At 34.6% G+C, this 20497-nt stretch overlaps 1 protein-coding gene across 4 annotated transcripts in view; it reads right to left on the bottom strand.

The window, feature by feature from the left end:
• TRAPPC8 (trafficking protein particle complex subunit 8) overlaps positions 1-20497 on the bottom strand; it is an 87648-nt gene that overhangs the window by 52934 nt on the left and 14217 nt on the right. For 2 of the 4 annotated variants that reach the window (XM_087439108.1, XM_004422424.3), the window contains exons 3-11: positions 19689-19778; positions 18690-18864; positions 16446-16599; positions 14239-14332; positions 12747-13003; positions 12280-12395; positions 11438-11588; positions 6212-6312; positions 2847-2952 (exon numbers count right to left, since the gene is read on the bottom strand). In XM_087439108.1, the coding sequence (XP_087295234.1) occupies positions 2847-2952; positions 6212-6312; positions 11438-11588; positions 12280-12395; positions 12747-13003; positions 14239-14332; positions 16446-16599; positions 18690-18864; positions 19689-19778 (1244 nt within the window). Of the gene's footprint in view, positions 1-2846; positions 2953-6211; positions 6313-11437; positions 11589-12279; positions 12396-12746; positions 13007-14238; positions 14333-16445; positions 16600-18689; positions 18865-19688; positions 19779-20497 lie in introns of all 4 variants that reach the window. The other 2 variants (XM_014781314.2, XM_087439107.1) reach the window with 1 other exon arrangement.

Consider the following 20497-nt stretch of genomic DNA (forward strand, 5'->3'; position numbering starts at 1 on the left):
AATAAACACTTCCATAAAAACACAGTTGACAAAGGTACCAGTTGCACAAATTTAAGTGAACCAAATCTCAAGGACGGCTCTAAGAGTTTTTCTTTGCATAATTGTGAAATTAACAGGAAAGGTGCTATCAGCTGATCAATTTACCACAGAAACAGTTCCTCCTGAGCTGGAGAAACTTATAAAAACTGCTGCTATAGTATTTAAATGCAGTAACAGACAAAAAGGGCTATAAGACCACAATAAATGTTCAACACAGAAACAGACACAGGTATGGGAAGAGCATCCTGTCTTAAGCACCAAATTCAAACATACTATCCCATGTCATGGTAAATGTGGCATGTTTTATCATTAAGCTAGGTTTGCTCTGCCATGCTGAGAATCCCAGGGCATACCACAAGAATAAGATCCACTCACCCATAAACTTGCAGTCCAAAAAATAAAGTCAAAGCACAACTCTGGTCACCTAAGCCTCACAGCTGTCTTTTACTATAATGGTATTAGCAAAAATCTAGGAAAAACAATTCATGAATGTCAAGAGTACGTAACTCAGTTCCCTATCCTCAAGACGAGTGCACTTTTCACAGTACTACACAGCTTTTCTAGTTAACAAAATACATACAATAAATATAATAATTAGTCAAAATTTAACATAGTTTTTTTTTTTTTTTTTTGTGAGGGAGATCAGCCCTGAGCTAACATCCGTGCTAATCCTCCTCTTTTTGCTAAGGAAGACCGGCTCTGAGCTAACATCCATTGCCAATCCTCCTCCCTTTTTCTCCCCAAAGCCCCAGTAGATAGTCGTACGTCATAGTTGCACACCCTCTAGTTGCTGTATGTGGGACGCAGCCTCAGCATGGCCGGGGAAGCAGTGCGTCGGTGCGCCCCCGGGATCTGAACCCGGGCCGCCAGTAGTGGAGCGCGCGCACTTAACCGCTAAGCCACCGGGCCAGCTCTTAGCACAGTTTTAGACACATTATGCCTAACAGTCTTAACTTTCAAGTTATCTCAAAGAAATATCTGAAAGGTATAGCAGAAAAGCCCATTGAGAATATACTTTCTGGGGAAATGTACCACCACTTGCCCCCACCCCTTCACCCCAAAGCAATAAATGACAATGATAAATTTCATGACAAAATAAATCATCTAGGTTTGGGGGAAATAAAAAAGGTGAAAACAAAGAGTTGGAAAGGAAGAGAACAATGACAGAAAATAACAAGGTAACAATGCAGACAGAAGAATTTGCTGTAAAGAAATTTTATTCAAGCTCCTAAACCATAAATTCCTTTTACATTCACTGATAATCCCTAGATTGAAAAACAGAGCAACATATTCAAACCCAAGTTAAGATGATTTATTATAATACAGAACATCAACACACTCAAGAGCCTATATTTATCTATACCAAATAGTTTATCTCTGGCAATTGTTCATATTGGTCAGTGTCGACGCCGTATCAATTATTAAACATTTTTAACACCATCCCTTAGCCTAATTAATTATATCCTACAGAAGCTTTTTTAGAATAATTAATAGTTCAGTTCAACAAACATTTGTAAATCATATGCCATGTGCCAAGCCCAGTATTAGGCTTGTTAAGACTTGTCAGGTCTTACAGCATTATGAGAGAGGGCAGGACAGAGACACTTAGAATAACCTAGGTTACTGCAGATGACTATCTGAAGGATATGACTGATGCCAGGATTAGTAAATTAAGTGAAGAAAGAGGGAAAAGGGCCACAGTCCAGGAGAAGAACATTAAAAACATGAAGCAGGACAGTAGAAGGAGGGATGTTAAAAAAAAAAAAAAAAAAAAGAGAGACAGAGATAAGTCAAATATTTGGAGATATAAAAAGAAAACACATTTAAGAAGTTAAAAAAATCACCCCCAATTGTGTTACTGACAGGATAGAAGAATACAGGAGCATCTCAAGCAGCTTCTGCCTTGAGCAAATGAGGAGCTAGTTGATTATAACACAACTGAAGACCTTATTAAGATCTACAATGTAACAAAGTTTTTAAGCTTCGTTATTGATATGTGAACTTACAGGTGCATTGGAAACACTCAAGTAGATAAATCTAAAAGGCAGTTGACCATACAAATCTACAGCTCAGGAGAGGTCAAGGTTGGAGACAACTTGAGAGTGAAAACCATGACTGTGAACAGATCACCCAGAAAATGTGTAGAGGCAAAAAGTACACTGATCCAAGGATTAAAACTTTAGGGTACACTAACACTTAAGGGGCAAACGAAGGAGGTGTTTGATTTTGTTCTTTTGTTCTTGAGCATTCATCTAAAAAATGTGTCTTTAACTATACTTACAAAGAATTACTACCATTCTTTACAAGCCTGAGTCAATGTAACAATGTCTGTTGTAAACCTTCAACAGCAACTATAAATGAATTGCTTTTTCTCTCTTTTGAAATATTTATAATATAGATTTTTTAAATGCTTAAGATGATTTTTTAAATAAGTTCATACTAGTGAAAAAAGATTAAAAATTCCTGAGTGATTACTCTTTAAGTACCATTTTTATATTAGGAATGATGCACACGCACATTGCTTTAAATACTGTTATGCTTAAGTCAAAACCTAATTCATAGAAGAGGCACAACACAGGTTTGCAGTTAATAATAATGTAGACTTAAAATCTGTATATAAATAAATTCAGTTTATAAAATATTGCATTTAAAATTGATTCAACAAATTACTAAAATAGCCATGTTATAAACTCCCGAGAGATTCCCCTCTAATTTTATATTTTGCATACTCTCTCAAGAAAAAAGAAACTTTAAAAAAATTATGAAACAATACTAATTAAGGCAAAAATACTACACAGTTTCAGTACCTCACTGGTCAACCGTATTAAGAGAGCTGCAGCCTCTGAATATTTGCTTTGGCTTTTTAAGATTTCAGCACTAAGCAATACGCATCTTTCAGCCAATACCATATTCCTAAAGAAAAAAAGACAAGAAAGTATAATTAGCACTACAATAATATCTTAGTACATCATAGTAACCATGCGTTAATAAGTTTCCAATTCTAGTTTTCGAGTAAAAAGAATTCCATGTCCTCGTTTTCCACTTATCACAAAGGATAAAAAAAAAACTTTGAATAATTCTCATAACTCATCAAAACTTTTAGTAAGCATCATATAATTTACAGTAAGAATAACAAAGCAAAATCACATTTCCTGTAAAAAGCTGGAATCTAACTGCTATCTCTGAACTAGCAGCTAGTAAACAAACAAAACTTGATTTGAACAGGGATATAAACATTTCACCCATATTTCTTTCTCCTTCCTCAGTGCAAACTCTATGTTTCATTTTACTGGCTACTTTTAGGAATATTTAGGTGTTCTCCCTCTGGTAGTACCATTGAGATGTTTCAATTAGAGACAGCACGGGACCAGTATTGCCTGATTGATTCCTGAGTAAAATCCTCTTTGTAAAAACACACAATCAGTTGATATTTCTTCGTAGACTACTACCATCAATATTCTAGAATTGAATTATTCATGCTTAAAAATAATAAAAATAAATGAAAACATTCTTACTGTGAAATTACAAGATGGAATCCTTCTTGGGAAATAACAACAAAGTTTTTCTCCTTTTACTTTCTATCCTTATATCAAATACTGTTTCATTTTAAAACTACAACAAAAGACTACTAACTTAAAGGTCATTCTAAACAGTGATATTTTTAAAATATAACTTACTACTTCCAAAAATTACTGTAGTGATCTGCCATGAACTTTCTATAAATTATGTTTTTTTCTTAAATGGTTAGTATTTATGAATTTCTAAGAATGTCATCATGAACACAAAATACTAACTCCCAGTTGCCAGCACCTACTCACATATAATATGCTCAAAAACACTCAGTTCTTAGAGTTTAAGTAAACTTTATAAATTCTCTTAAATATTAACACTATTGTTTTACCTATTTATGTTTGATTCCTCACCTATTTCTCCATGTGGTCAGTTATTAAATCACAAGGCTACCAAGCCCAGGACGTTATTAACTTGTTTATTCAAGTAACATTGAAAAAAATCGTTTTTGTCAGGCAGTGGAAGTGCTAAGGATCCAAGTATTTCTATGATAAGATCCCTATCTAAAAGCAGAAACTGACATAAAACTGATAATGAAGAGGGTATGATTGATTTTTATTATGACTTGGGGAGAAAAAGGAGGGAAGGAACAGCTTCATAAAAGAAACGAAATTTAAGAAAATCCTTTAAGGATAAATAGGATCTCACCAGTTAAAAAGTGGAACATGGCATTCTAAGAAGAGGGCATTGCGAAAGTAATGTTTTTTTTTGTTTTTTTTTTTTTTTTTTTTTAAAGATTTTATTTATTCATTTTTTTCCCCCCAAAGCCCCAGTAGATAGTTGTATGTCATAGGTTCACATCCTTCTAGTTGCTGTACGTGGGACTCGGCCTCGCGTTGGACGGAGAAGTGGTGCCTTGGGGCGTGCCTGGGATCCGAACCCGGGCCGCCAGCATCAGAGCACACGCCCTTAACCGCTAAGCCACGGAGCCGGCCCCGAAAGTAATGTTTATTTCCCGTATTTTAAGAAAATTTATTTACATTTTAATATTTCTGAGATCAGGGAGCTTCTTAAAATTAATATGTACAATTAATGTAGTGTTTCTAATTTATCCCAAAATATCTATTAAATTGATGATAAATCTTACCAACTTAGAATGAAGACTAGAAGGTAAATAAATGCATGACAGTAGGGTGTATTTAGAAAAATCATATAGTGTGTTTTGGACAGGAGGACAAACCTGGATTGCCAAGGCTTATCTGGCTACTTGGGTCACTAGGTATTATCCCTTTTCTTTTGCATCATTCCATGTGCATCTCTCCACAAACTGAGCTTCATGAAGACGAGGAAAATCTTCTCAGAGAAAGAATGCTCAAACTTCTTGAAACTTTTTTACTACTCTGACTTCCCTGATCTCTCACTCTCATAATTTTTCTACCTTTTGAATCTCTCCTTTTCAGAATTCTTCAATGGTTCCTCTTTCACAGGAAGCTATATCTCCTGCCAGAATCTCCAAATACATTCTCAAATAAACTACTTGAAGTAGAAGAGGTAGGATTTGATACTGGCTCCCCCATTTATTAGCTGCATGCCCTTGGGCAAGTTAAACTCTTAAGATTCTGTCTCCTCATCTGTAAAATGGGGATAATAATAGAACCCACCATTTCATAGGCCTGTTGTAAAGATTAAATGAGTGTGTGAATTACTCTGGCATAGTGGCAACTGCTGAGCACTCAATAAATGTTAATTATTATCACTTTTTGTGTTGTAAACACATTGCTCAGACTACTACTATTTCTACTTCGACAATATTATAACAGACAAACTGTCTCTATATCTCTGTCTTCTAACTCATCCATTCTACACAGAAAAGTCAGATTAATCTTTCTGAAAAGTAACTTTTATTCTGTCAAGGCTCTAACCAAATATTCAGCAACTCCACATTTACTACTACATAAATCTTAACTACAGCTTAAAAATACAATAATAAATGAGATTGTAGGCTCCCCATGCTGATTTCTCTCAAGACGCCTTTCCAAATACACAAACCTTCTAACCTAGCCAGGGCTCTATTCCGTTTTACCAGTAATGCTACATCCAAAACATTATTCTTGCCAATCACAATTCCTGAAATACCTTCATGGCTATCAAATCCCAACCACCTTTCTTTCAAGGTCTATTCCTCAAACATCCCATGACACCTCCTCTGACCACTTCTGGACCGGTTCATAGTCTCCTGACATGTGGTGAGTTCCAACTCCTATAAAGTTCCAATAGAACTCACTATGTGTACAAAACACTTCTCGTTTTCTTTCCTGGACTACTATTTAACCTTTTGTGTTTTGTCTATTTAACAAGGAAAGTTCAAAATGGCTAACTCCTGGCTTAACAGTAGTTAAGGTTAGAGATGTCCCCACAATAAAAACCACCCTCAATATAACATATAACTCCAACATTACATTATAAATTCCTAACCACAAATCCAAACAAAATAGGAAAGGAAAGAGAATGTAAGATCATCTTGTCTCTGACTATATTAACTTGATTTGGGAGCTTATTTAAGTTTAAAGCATGAAAAACAAAGAACCATTTATATCTAATAACAATATGAACATTAAATTTACCTCTAAATGGATGGGATATAAATATTCTAGTCACCTACTTGCAGATATCCCGGTATGTCTGGATTGCTGTATCCATGTAATGTGCAGGGTATGGCCTAGGTGCTCCTGGCTGAAGAAAAGCTGACACTGCTGCCATTTCCTAAAGGAAAAGACATTATTTATACTATTTCAAGAGAAGAAATATTCTTGTAGTTTAGCATTCAGAAGCCTAAAAGTTGGAATGAAGTTTGCTGGAGTTTTTTATGTATGCACATGTATAAATTTCATAGCCTAATGCAGACTTGAAAAATATATTTATAGGCTTTTAGTTTTAAAACTCTCTAGTCAAATTCCAAAGTCCATCATTCAGTATTTAAATGAGCTTTTCAAGAAGACCTAGTAAACACTTTCAGTTATGGTACATATAATAACTTGCAAACGAACCTAGCTTAAGATTTCTGCTACCATCTCCTCCCTGTTCTTCTCTTTTTTTTTTTATTTCTTTGTGTTTATTTTGCTGTTCTTTTTCTTTTTTTTTTTTTTGTGAGGAAGATCAGCCCTGAGCTAACATCCATGCTAATCCTCCTCTTTTTGCTGAGGAAGACCGGCCCTGAGCTAACATCTATTGCCAATCCTCCTCCTTTTTTTCATTCCCCAAAGCCCCAGTAGATAGTTGTACATCATAGTTGCACAGCCTTCTAGTTGCTGCATGTGGGATGCAGTCTCAGCATGGCCGGAGAAGCGGTACGTCGGTGCACGGCCGGCAGGGATCCGAACCCGGGCCGCCAGTAGCGGAGCACGCACGCTTAACTGCTAAGCCATGGGGCCGGCCCGGTTCTTCTCTATTCTTGAGTAGGGAACAAACCAATGACAAGACCATAGAGAGAGAGAGACAAAATAAAGAACATCTCTTTCCAATTTATTGGCTTCAAAATTTGAAAACAAAGGTCACAACAGCTTGCACTATAAATATTTTCAGCTATTTACATACTCTACAGTTTATATCCTATATCATACAGAAGGCACAAGACCATTTCTCAGACCCAGATTACTGTCAATTTTCTAGGCCTTCTTATTTCATTTTTAAAACCCATTCTAGGGCCGGCCCAGTGGCACAAGCAGTTAAGTGCACATGCACTCCGCTGCGGTGGCCCGGGGTTTGCCGGTTCAGATCCTGAGCGCGCACCGACACACTGCTTGGCAAGCCATGCTGTTGCGGCATCCCATATAAAGTGGAGGAAGATGGGCATGGATGTTAGCCCAGGGCCAGTCTTCCTCAGCAAAAAAAAAAAAAACAGGAGGATTGGCAGATGTTAGCACAGGCCTGATCTTCCTCACACACACACACACAAAAAAACCCATTCTACTGTTAATAATTCAAATAATATACAATGGTGCTAACGGATTTAGAAATAAAGATGAAAATACAGGTTTTGGCTTGTTAGTAAAATATCCTATTTATGTCCATACTTGTGGTCTCACTTAGATCAAGTTTTAATAAAAATTTAACTAGAGGGACCGGCCCCATGGCGTAGCGGTTAAGTATGCGCACTCCACTTCAGTGGCCCGGGGTTCTCGGGTTCGGATCCCGGGCACGCCCCGATGCACTGCTTGTCAAGCCATGCTGTGGCAGCGTCCCATATAAAGTAGAGGAAGATGGGCACAGATGTTAGCCCAGGGCCAATCTTCCTCGGCAAAAAGAGGATTGGCATCAAACGGTAGCTGAGCACTGATCTTCCTCACACACACACAAAAAAATTTAACTAAAATAGATGAAACTTTCATAAATTGGGGAAAAAAGTTGTTAATGTCAATCTACTTTTAAGATGAATAAACATTTTTCTCTGCAACATTTTTTAAAATAGAAAAAAAAATACAGAAATAATTTAATTATCTAAAAACTGGGATATGTCTAAAGCCTTTAACCTGATAGACTATAAGTCCCATGACAATACAAAGCATATCTGTTTCAGAATACCTCTGTATCCTCAGTACCTAGCAGTGTCTGCTCCAAAATTCATTGAATGAACTGAATGAAAATGTCATATCCATGTAACGAAATATTCTATAGCTCTGAAACATCATGTATTCTTAATTAGTTTATATTTTAACTAATATACATAGTGAATATATATAGGGTTCTACATTGTACAAGAAATATCTAATATATATTGAATTATGGTATAATATTGTACAAAAAATACATTAGATTTACTACATGTATATACAGTGTACTAAGAAATAATCCTGTAATAAAAATATGCCCCAAATTCTAAGTTATTTTCCAATTTAATTCTACAAGAAATATTAATATACAAACTGACAATTTCTACAGATACAGTGAGAACATTCAGAATGATCACCCAAGTTACTGCACAATCTTCAGTTATAAACCATTAAATCATTTCTTATAGACTACAATAATGGATTTATACATTTTACAAAGATTTTCATCAAGAACTGGAGTAATCTACTTAATCTTCAGTTAGTTTTATTGTTAGTGCTGTCGATTCTATTCCAACTCCTATCCACCTTGTGTACAGCAGACAGGAACGTTGCCTGGTCTTTTTGTGCCATCCTCTCATCCTCCAGCACTCTATTAGACAACGGAAGCTCCACTGAAACCTGTCCACCATGGGTGACCCTGCTGGTCTTTGAAATACCAGTGGCACAGCTTTCAGCATCATGGCAACACACAGCCGCCACAGTATGACAACCAACAGATGGGTGGTGTGGTTCCCTGACCAGGAAACGAACCCTGGCTGCAACAGTGAAAGCACCAAATCTTAACCACTAGACCACCAGAGCAAATTAAACTATAAAAAAAAACCCATATTTCTCCAAATATTCCTATGATTGCTTTTGCTATGATATATATTTTAACTTTCTAATCATAATAACTAAATATCTTCTATAATTTTCATCTAAAAAGGCAGGCAGTATAGTCTGTTCTACAACAACACATTTTGACCTTATCAATTAGCTAATATGTGAATGTTAAATAGGGAAGTGATATCAGTACAAATAAAGTTTGTATTCACTTATAAATAATTTTTCTTAGGCAAGGGGACCAAAAACAGCAAATACAGAATTATAACCATCAGCAGGAAAGGAAAAAGCCCTGAGCTCAGTCAGCTGTTGTACAGGCAGGAACTTTTTTCATCTGTATTCCAAGAAAATAAAAAATGAATGTCTACACTTTGGTGTGTGTGGACTCTGTCTCCAGAGAAGTATTACCTCCAGCCTTTGCACAGCTCTTGGCTCAAGGCAGGTTGCACTTCCTTCCATGCTCACCTTCATGGTAACTCCACTGGTTAAGAGCTCCTTTTCCCCACCCCTACCCCCAGACAGTATTTACATGTGCTTTTGTGTATTTTTTTTATTCCTTGAGGGAAACTCCAGCCATGCTGAGCTGCCTCACTAGATTATATAGGTCATCTCCCAAGGTACAAAAATGTTTTATGCTCTGGTTACAAAGATACATAGGTTTTAAGAGGATTGTCCCAACTCTATTTTTCTCCAACGCCTATCATTTTTAAGGCACCTTTTATAGACTACAAGTGTTCTCAGGTATGTATATATTAAGTTATAGCAGATATGCCTTATTTTTCAGTGCTAAACTCTTTTCTCTCACATAGCTGCTACTAATGCCTCCACCTAAATAGTTTCAATGTAGTATTTATCAGACCGTAGATAAAAATGAAAAAGCTGAAGTACCATAAAATCAGAAATGTTTTGCTATACGTTTATAAGATTTTACCTATATGAAAACTTTCAATTTGCAGGGACACTATGTATAATTTTATAACTATAAATTTATACCTATGTTATAAGGTATTAATGAAATAACATTAAGTACTCATGATTTCATATTAGCTTACATTAGATGACTATAATAAAAGATCAGAGAATGTGTAGACAAGGACAATTCATATAATTTTTCAAACACTTCTACTCATGAAGGTAACATATTTTCAGTTCCTGAACAAGGTTTTAAAAGTTAGCTGACTTTTTCATTAAAAATATTATAGAAATAAAAAAGAACAGTAATACAATTTTGCTATTTTAGCTTTACATTTTTAACTATTTTAGTTTTACACATACACAGTATTAAAATAAATGCAGAATAGATGACAGTTATTAAAGTGTCTACATGATAACTACCAATGAAGTATCTAAAGTTCTTATATATTTTTATCCTTTACACTTATTTATAAGCTTACATGTTTTTAAAAAGACTAAGAGGGAGCCGGCCCCGTGGCTTAGTGGTTAAGCGGGCACGCTCCACTACTGGTGGCCTGGGTTTGGATCCTGGGCATGCACCCACGCACCACTTGTCCGGCCATGCTGAGGTGGCATCCCACATACAGCAACTAGAGGGATGTGCAACTATGACGTAGAACTATCTGCTGGGCCTTTGGGGGAAAAAGGGAGGAGGATTGGCAATAGATGTTAGCTCAGGGCTGGTCTTCCTCAGCAAAAAGAGGAAGACTGGCATGGATGTTAGCTCAGGGCTGATCTTCCTCACACACAAAAAAAAAGACTAAGAAGAAAAGTAACAGTGCTAGTTTTACTCTCTTCTAAGCACAGAAAGCACATTACAAATATATTTATGACAACTTTTCCAACACATTAAAAGGTTATAAGGCAGCAAAATACAGAAAATTCCTCCTGAAATACCTAGGTTTACATATCAATTACAAAAACTAACATAGCCAATGCTTACTGACAGTGTACATACATATGCAAGGCAGTGTGCCAGGCACTTTACATGCCCATACCTTATCTTACTCTATTGCCATTAGGATTCACATTTTACAGATGAGAAAACTGAGGCTCAGAGATGTTCAATAACTTGCCGAAGATGACAGCCTCTCTCACACCAAAGTACACGTTCTTAACCAACATATAGTCTTACATCAGAAAAAAACATTTCAAGTAATTTAAAATCATTTTTCAAGAGGCCTGAAAACATCTTCTAAAGAAAACTTTATACTGTGAATATAACAAAAAGTGAAATTCAAATTAAATTTTGAAAACAGACACAAAAATTAGAAGGTACTAATCAAAGCTAAGAAATCAACCCTCATACATGACCATGTTTGAATGCACTAGTTTAAGAAAAATCCATCAATTCAACATAAACTAATTTAAAACCCATAAAGCATTGTATGGTTTCTGAGTACAAATTGATCCCTAGGTATTTTGTTTACCATCTCATAAAAAGAAATTTCTATCATTTACGGTAGCAGAAATAAGAAATTATAATACTATAGAATACCAACCAAGGCACCAGCTGCATAAAGCATTGCTTGATCATTAAGAAAATCCTTCTTCGCAGTATGATAGCAACTATAAGCCAAATCATAATGCTGCACCAAAAAACATAAGTCAGCCATTTTCCTGATTTGAAGCTCTGGTGCCTCTGGTGGATACCTGTAAATACAAAATAAGAAAGCAGTTTATAATTTATGGCCCCTAAACCATTAAATATTCTGAAATGTCCAACAAGCAGCTCAGCTGCCCAGAACATGAGGAAAACTTATCCTGCTTTACAAGAATCCTACCTCCAAGGAGACAGTGTCACTCCTCAAATATGTGGAAATGGCTACATCTTATTTACATAATTTATAGCCCTACACTTAGAACGTCTCAAGAGCAGGCAAGCATTTTCTCCATGGTCAAATTATGAAGCAAATGGTTAATTCCTGGTGACTCACCTTTATATACAACCAGAAAACAAAAATCCAAAATGAATTTTCTTTTCCCTTAAAACAGGATTTTATATTAAACAAAATTTTCTAACTATATGCCATGTCTTAGAATCTCACTAGACCACAATATTTTAACATAGAAGAGTTATTACTCTATCTCTTTACAAATAGAGAAACAGACTCAAGGTAAAGTGACTTTCCCAGTTATCTTGCTCATTTTAGATATCCAATTACTTAAAGGGTTTTTTTTAATTTAATGTAATTTACTTACAGTCACTGTTCTTATCTACCTGAGTTTTGACCAATATGAAATTAAAAAACTAAAGAGATAGTCATTTTTTGCAGAACATCATATAAGTCAAACAATAATCAGAGTTAAACACAGGAAAAACAAACGATAATATTTTACTCACAGCAATCCAGATGTATTTTTCAGCTCATTAATGCTCTTTTCTGGAACTTTACTGCCACTAAACCATTTTTTAGTTGCAGAAAATAGAGATCGACTCAAACCTTTTCTTGATATTAGCTAAGAAAAAAGATTAAATATGTTGACAAATATGAGAATTTAATATTTTTCACATATAAAAGAAACAAATTCTAAATAACTAAAAAGCTTTAAGAGTCAGCAAATGTTCATTTTAACAACACTGATTTAAAGAAACTGTCCAATATGCTGACAATATCTCTAGTGAAAATAAATAAGCCTCTTCTAGGATTTAATAGAATTTCATCACTGATGGTAACGTCAGTAAATCCCAATATTGGTCTATTATAAAAAGAAAAACTCCAAATACTTTAAATAACTTATACTACTATATTGTCAAGTTTACTATTTATCGAAATTTTAAAAATACTAATCCAAAAAATTAAATCTTACCTGATCATTTAATTGCCGAATTGTTTTCTCTATATGTGGCAAAAGGCCTCGAAATGTGAACTCTTGTATGAACTGTCGAATTCTGTCATGATCAGTAAGGGTTAAACATGCACCATGAATAATTCCAGTATTTGCTTTCTTTGTTTCATGTAATGATGAAGCAGATTTTACATGATCTGGGCCATCAATGCTGTTAGAAGGGTCACTGGATGTGTCCAATTGAAGTGGGTGAGCTCTAAAGCTATTTGGTAAGCCATCTACTGAAAAACAGATCTTTCTTTTACTCTCAGAATGCAACAGAAAATTGTGATATTACTACCATATTGCTAAAGAAAAAAAAGAATGTCAGAACCCTTTATCTTTCTGTGTATCTTAGAAGTCTAAGATACAATAACATTAGCATTTTCCCCCTAAAATTACAGGGCTTGCGTTAATACTTTTTACACCTAACAAAAATGTATAAATTCATGTAAATAAATGAAGAAAAATACAGTGTTAAAATAATATAAAGAATTACTTTTATTTATTTATTTTTTTTTTTGGTGAGGAAGATTAGCCCTGAGCTAACATCTGTTGCCAATCCTCCTCTTGTTGCTGAGGAAGACTCGCCCTGGGCTAACATCCATGCCCATCTTCCTCTACTTTATATGTGGGACACCTGCCAGAGCATGGCTTGATAAGCAGTGCATACGTCCGCGCCCAGGATCCGCACCTGCGAACCCCGGGCTGCTGAAGCAGAGCATGCAAACTTAACCACTGCGCCACCAGGCCAGCCCCTAAAGAATTACTCTTAAATAGCACAACTAAGCAATAAGAAAAATTACAATAAAAAAATTCTAGAGCTATCATTACCAAAACTGTAATTTAAAATACAGAGGGCCGGCCCCATGGCTTAGCGGTTAAGTGCGCGCACTCCGCTACTGGCGGCCCGGGTTTGGATCCCGGGCGCACACTGACACACCGCTTCTCTGGCCATGCTGAGGGCGAGTCCCACATACAGCAACTAGAAGGATGTGCAATGACATACAACTATCTACTGGGGCTTTGGGGAAGAAAAAAAGGAGGAGGATTGGCAATAGATGTTAGCTCAGAGCCGGTCTCCCTCACCAAAAAGAGGAGGATTAGCACGATGTTAGCTCAGGGCTGATCTCCCTCACCAAAAAAAAAAAAAGATTAAAAAAAATAATAAAATACAGAAACAAAGCTCTCAAAAGCATGTAAATTTAGGCAATAATTAATGTGGCACATCATATCTTCCCTTGCTTTCTACAAAAATGTAAAGAAATCTGATTACTCATAAATTTTTAAATGTCAAAAAAAATCAGACTCAAATGATTCAATAAAATCTTCAGAGGAAAAGCTAACCTGCCCATTATCTTTTTTCATTATGAAAATATCCCCCATCTTTTATCTATAAAGATTAGCATGCTTTGATAACACAATAACTTGCATATTTCAATCAAAAGAGAACTTAGAGAAAGTATATCAAGACCTTTGACTTCGTTATCTAATCCATCCAATGAAAGCAAGTTACTATCAGAATTCTTATTTGAAGTTATAGTACAAGGGCCATCTTCATATGATTCCTATCAAAATAAAATAAAAAAGCATTAACAGTTATATTTAATCACGTTTAAGACACTACCAAATCCATCAACATCTATGGTTGCTCTGCTAACTGTAAGCCTCATTTGCTACAGTGACTCTTTTCTTCCATTCCTCTAAATTCTTAACTTCTTCCATGCATCTTATTCTAACACTCCAGTCCTCACCTACTATATTCTTAAATTCCCTTTCACATTCAATCTACTACCCTAATTCTTCCGAATTCAAATTATCTCTTTTCCAGTTTATCTGTTTACATGTGATCTGTGTATGTCTATATGAATATCTATATATGCGTCTAAGAAAGGAAGAATAATGGCAAGAGAGATGGACTACTAGAGTAGGGGAAAAAATGAGGGATGGTATGGAATCTCCTGTGTCATGAACACAGTGTTAATAGGTTGGAGTGCAGTCTGAAAACACAGAGGTGTTTTGGAAAAATATCCAATGCAATGTTTATTTGTACTAAGGTACTGGTTTCTCAGCCAACAAAAAAAACTTAGACTGAAAATACCCAGACTATTCCACGAGACCAGTAAATAGGAGGTATTATTCTGAGTGCCATGCTTTGAAAGAAATATATAAACTAGAACTTAATAAGAGGAAAGTGATCAGGATAAGAAATCAAGAAACTGTCTGAAACCACCATTTAAAAAAAAAGCTGAAAAACTGGGTATATTTAGCCTGGAAAAATATAAAAAGGGACCTGAAAGCTATCATTCTATATGGAATGGAAAACTGATACGGTCCCCACAAGACTGAGTATAAGCAAAGGGAGAAAATTGGGTTGATCCTCAAGCTGTTCAGACATGGAAAGGGTCACTTGAGACGACAGTGAGGACTGTCACTAGATGAAGTCATTCAGAGGTTTAAAGGAAATTAAACCAGTTGAATAGACGTTGGATTTGATAACCTTTAAACTGTTCTCCAATCAAAAGTTCTAAGACAATCTGACGTATGTTCCCCTTCTCAACCTTAGATGGCTGGACTCTAAATGGAATATGTCAATACTGTTCCTCTTCTGAGTGTGACCCTGAAAGACCATTTTAAAAAATAAAGCTCCTTCTCACATCCAGGTGGTTTTTTTATCCTCACTTTCCCCCAGCATTATCTTTAAAAAGGTCAGCAATCATCTCAGTATTAAAGTGAGTAAAATATCAGTATAGCACTGTATCTGGATCAAAAATCCCATATATACAATAGAAAAGTAAGGCAAATAAACAAATTGTTAAACAATATTTATATTAGAATATCAAAAATTACATAAACTTTATTATAATTGACATTTTTAAAAAATAATCACATAAATAGTACATAATGTAGTTTAATTGTACAAAATATAAATATATTTTCCATTTACTTAAGAAATCCTTTTAAACAGGAAACAGTCACCTCTTGATTATCTGAACTAAGCATAGGAACTTGGCATTTTTGACTACTACCAAGTCGCATACAATTCTATCTTAAAAGTTTACAGAGTATGAAATCTTACATCCACCTACTTCTGGCCAACAGACAACAATTAACAGTAATCTAGAATTTCAGATTAAGAAAAGAGTAGATTAGGAAGAAACACTTCCTAAAAATTCAGAAGGAAAGGAAATCAGAGGAAAGTCAGGGAAAAAAGCCCACCCACCTACAAAGCATGAGCAGCAGAAGGTGGCCATAAGAACAGCATGTTGAAAATGAAGGCAGGCAACCCCAGAGCATGTGGATAATAAAGAATTGACTGTAAGCATTCATAACGAATTAAATGTCCAAGTCAAAAATTCTATTCCCTATATGTCTAGCCAATCTAATTCAAATCTTGTGTAACCTACTTTTCATCTTTTAAGAAAAAGATAATTAACACTGACATTATATACCTGAAAGGAATACACATAAGGGATTACTGACTAAAACAGTTAGTTAAAAACAGCTTTGAACCACAGATTTTAGAGCTCACATGCTGACGGATCAAAACTATCTAGATTCCACAAAATAAATATTAGTAATTAGTTAAACCAAGACAAAAAAATTTCTACAGTGATACCATTATGTCAAAACTGAAATACAGCTTTTGTGGTTTGCTTCATTGTTGTTTTTTACATATACCTGGTTTTGAATACTATTTTTCTGGAGATACTGACTCCAAGGATCTGGTATCTGTTCATCTGATGCTCGATTAGATGTTCGAGAATTAATTTTAAGTAAATAGCAACCCTGAGTTCCATATTTCTGTTTCATTTCTTCATAAATCGATTCAGCTCTAAAATAAAAAAATTGAAAAAAGTTTGTAGTAAATGGGGAGATCTTAGAAAATAATAAATATTAAAATAATGCAAAAATAGTCCCCAACAAAGGCAGAACAGAAAATTAGAGATAGAATAATAAAAAAAATTAAAACAAAGATCATGATCCTAACTGAACTTCAGCTAGCCTAGATATCACTATAAACCAGAGTTACCAAAGTATGCTTCATGAAATAAAATTTTGCAAGATACTCCTATGTTATTCAAAGAGAAAGTTCTGAGGGTCAAACGACTTTGGGGAACTACAGTAAACAAAGCCAAACTGTCTCTTTGCAGCAGACCATCTCACAGCCTTCCATTCACTGATGTACACTGTGAATTTCCAAAGAGTGGCTTCCAACTTATAGATCAGGAACTCATTCAACTCTAAGAACTAGTCTTGGAAATATGACTTTGGGAAATTCTGTCTAAGAGAACAGACATCTATCACACAATGCTAAGCACTAAAACAGAAAAGTATAGCACCCAAAAACTTACAAAACATCTTTCACTGCCATAGTTTATCCTTCCCTTAGCTGTCTCCAAAGGGATACAGTTCAGAGGAAGAAAAGGAGGAAAGCGAAAACAAGAGAAAAGCAGCTAAGGTATTTATTACATAAAAATCCACCCTTTTTTCTTACAAAATTTATAATAGCTAGATCCATGAGCTATATCTCGGATGCAACAAGAAGCATTTTGATTTCCTTACTCTAACTCAACTTCCTAGTTGGTGGAAGATAAGTTAATTCAAGTGATAAGACAGGCTAAGAAGCAAACAGCACATTCTAATGAAAAATGAAATTTTGATACATAAGCTAACCCAGTTTAAAAAATAGGTAGTTTTTTAGTCAATCAGCCATCTGGTGCCAAAAAATACATGGAAAACCTTATGTCATATTCAAATGCAGATACTAATATTATACAACTAACAAGCCTAGCAAACAACTAAATCATATTACACATTATAAAATTAAGGCTGGATAAGTAAAATAGTTATAAATTTGTATAAATACAGATATAAGTATATGTGTATGTGTATACACTCAAGTACAATAAACTTCTGCTCGCTTTACCAATGATTCTGCTAAACATAAGAACCACTGATCTAATACTTGAATTATCACTTAAATATTCTAGTTACAACCATTCCATATGGAAGATACATACCATACTCAACTGATAGAACCTAATTTTAATAGCCAGTTCAAATTACTTCTATTTATATAGTACACTTTATCCAACAGGCTACAGACTGTTCATGATTTCAAAAAATCCTAAAGATTAGTAATCCTCAGAATAATTCTTTGGTTTTATAGAGGAAAATTTATTAAAAGATGATTTGTGCTCAGAACAAGGGCAAGAAATAATTATTTAATTGCATGTCATAAATGGCATTATCAGAATAATAGTTTGAAACAAAAGATTAATTTGATCCACACATTGAACCAAAAGTCAAAATAAACTCCAAAGCCATAAACGTAAAATTGCTTTTAATGTTACCTTATTTTTCAAAAACTTATTTTATTTTTAAAGATAAGTTATTCACTTATCCCAAAGATAAGAGGAATACAGCAAATCACTAATAACGAACATCAAATGGTTGAACATAAAGAAATGTTTGGCTGTTTCTGAGACTGTGAAAAACACCAAGGCTAAAAATATAAAGGGACAAGAGAGTGAAGAATGAAAAAGAAGTGTCCATAAGCAACAGCCAAGAAGTGAAAAGTTAGAGAAAAACTAGGAAGGAGAAAAGACGAAAAATGAGAAATAATTTTATATAAAGTAAGAAATAACAGCTAAGACCTATAGGTATAAAATAGCAAGCACTTTTGTACAAAAACTGTAGTAATAAAGATACATATTGAAATAAAAGTTTGGGTAAGCATATGAAATCTAACAAAATGACAGCTGTTGAATATAACTATGGAATAAAAAATATAGTTTAATATTTATTAATAAATTTTTACTTTCTTGGATGAAAAACATATCTAAAATTTAAACAAGCCATGTCCAAATTAACGTTAATCATTTAATGGGAAAAATTTTAAACTAAAAAAATAAAGCTTACCTCTGTTCATCTCCTGCGCTTACGTCATGTAAGAGTACGTAATATTTAAGGGTATTTGGGATAAACCACTTGGGGTAAGAATAGTCACTGTTGTGCTGAATTCGATGCTGTTCTTGTGACAACTTTGAAAACTGTTCCACAGGTTCAGCTTCACTAGAGGATGCTACCAACATACCTTGTAAACCAAATTATTAAGGTAATTACCACTTATCACTCAATGATAAATACTATCCTACTAAAATAAACTTCAGGAAGATATTTTCTGAGCTAAAAAAAAATCCGATTTCATAGGTTTTCACCACAAGCACAAAATAATTCTCTAACACATCTAAGTAATTCAAGGTTCTAAATCTTAAAGATTTTTTTGTTGACAGTTTTTAGGTCATTTACATATACAATAGGGAAATCCATAAAAATAAAAATGGACAATACCAAAATTGTACAGCTATCAACATAATGAACAATTCTGCTGAGTGTTGCTCCTCGCCATTCTATCTCACTGCAATCTCATACTCAACTTTTCTCTCCAACCTCATTAAGAAAATTAAAAAGCCATAATTGTCAAAGGAGGTTAATAGCTAGCTATAAAACAGGTTACTTAAAAAATGGAAAACTGCTTTTAAATATGAGCTTTTGCATAAGCAATCAATTTTGAGGCAATCAGCAAAAGCAGTTAACGCTAACAGTTTACATATCCTCTTTCTAAAATGACTTGAAAACTTATTAAGCATGTAATATTTGAGTTGGGGAACAAAGAAAAACAATAAGCAAGCCCTCAGTATTTTCATTTTGTAATCAAAATTAATTTATTACATCAGTCCTTTATCTGAGACGCAATTTAACAAAAACAACAATAACCAAAACTTGAAGCATCACCAATAAAAAATAATTTTTCCATTCTCTACATCCTCTCAACAATTTTGCCTTCATAAAACTATTTCTGAAATTAATAACTTCCAAAACACTTGATTTTAAGAGAACATAAATGTCAAAGGATACATGCTAAATAGTGGTTCAGAAATTCATGATCTGATGCTGGCATTGACTGAAGAAAGCTCTCTCTATAAGACTCAAACCATGGAGTAGTAGCTAAAATTAACACAAAAAAACAGTTAAAATTCCTCAATAGAATCAGTTTACAACAGAAAAAATATCAAGTCCATATTCCTAAAAGGTGTGAAAAATAATTTCTAGCAATAAACAAGCATTTTTCACTTGTGCTTAAAGATATATAGCAAGCATTTTTCATCTGTGCTTTAATATACATATGTGATGTGTGTGTACATATATATATATACATAAAGCCATGCACACAAATATATTCATACGTGGGAGTATATACATTTACAAAAATAAAACTGAGTTAATCTCAAAGTTACACAATGATCCCACAAGTTACTTACCCATTAATGCTTTAAGTATTACCTATGTGAGTAAAAAGATTGTAGAACTAAAGTTTTGTGCCCCTGCCACCAGTCATGTTGTCATAAGTAGCTCCTTTTCATAAATGATATCATTTCAAAAGTGGTTCTCAACCGAGAGTGATTCTGACCCCCAGGAAACATCTGGCAATATCTGGAGATACTTTGGGTTGTCACACCCAGAGTGGGGAGGAGGATGCTACAGGCATCTAGGGAAAGAGGTCAGGAATGATGCAAAACAACCCACAATGAACCGAACAAGGCAGCGTCCCACAACAAATTATGTGGCTCAAAATGTCAATCGCAGTGAGGTTGACAAACCTACTTTATAATTTGATTACTTGAGTATGACAGTAACAAAACCTCTTTAAACAGAATTTCAAAGCA

This window comes from Ceratotherium simum, chromosome 14, assembly GCF_057802395.1.
Source record: "Ceratotherium simum simum isolate JZ-2026a chromosome 14, ASM5780239v1, whole genome shotgun sequence".
NCBI lineage: Eukaryota > Metazoa > Chordata > Mammalia > Perissodactyla > Rhinocerotidae > Ceratotherium > Ceratotherium simum.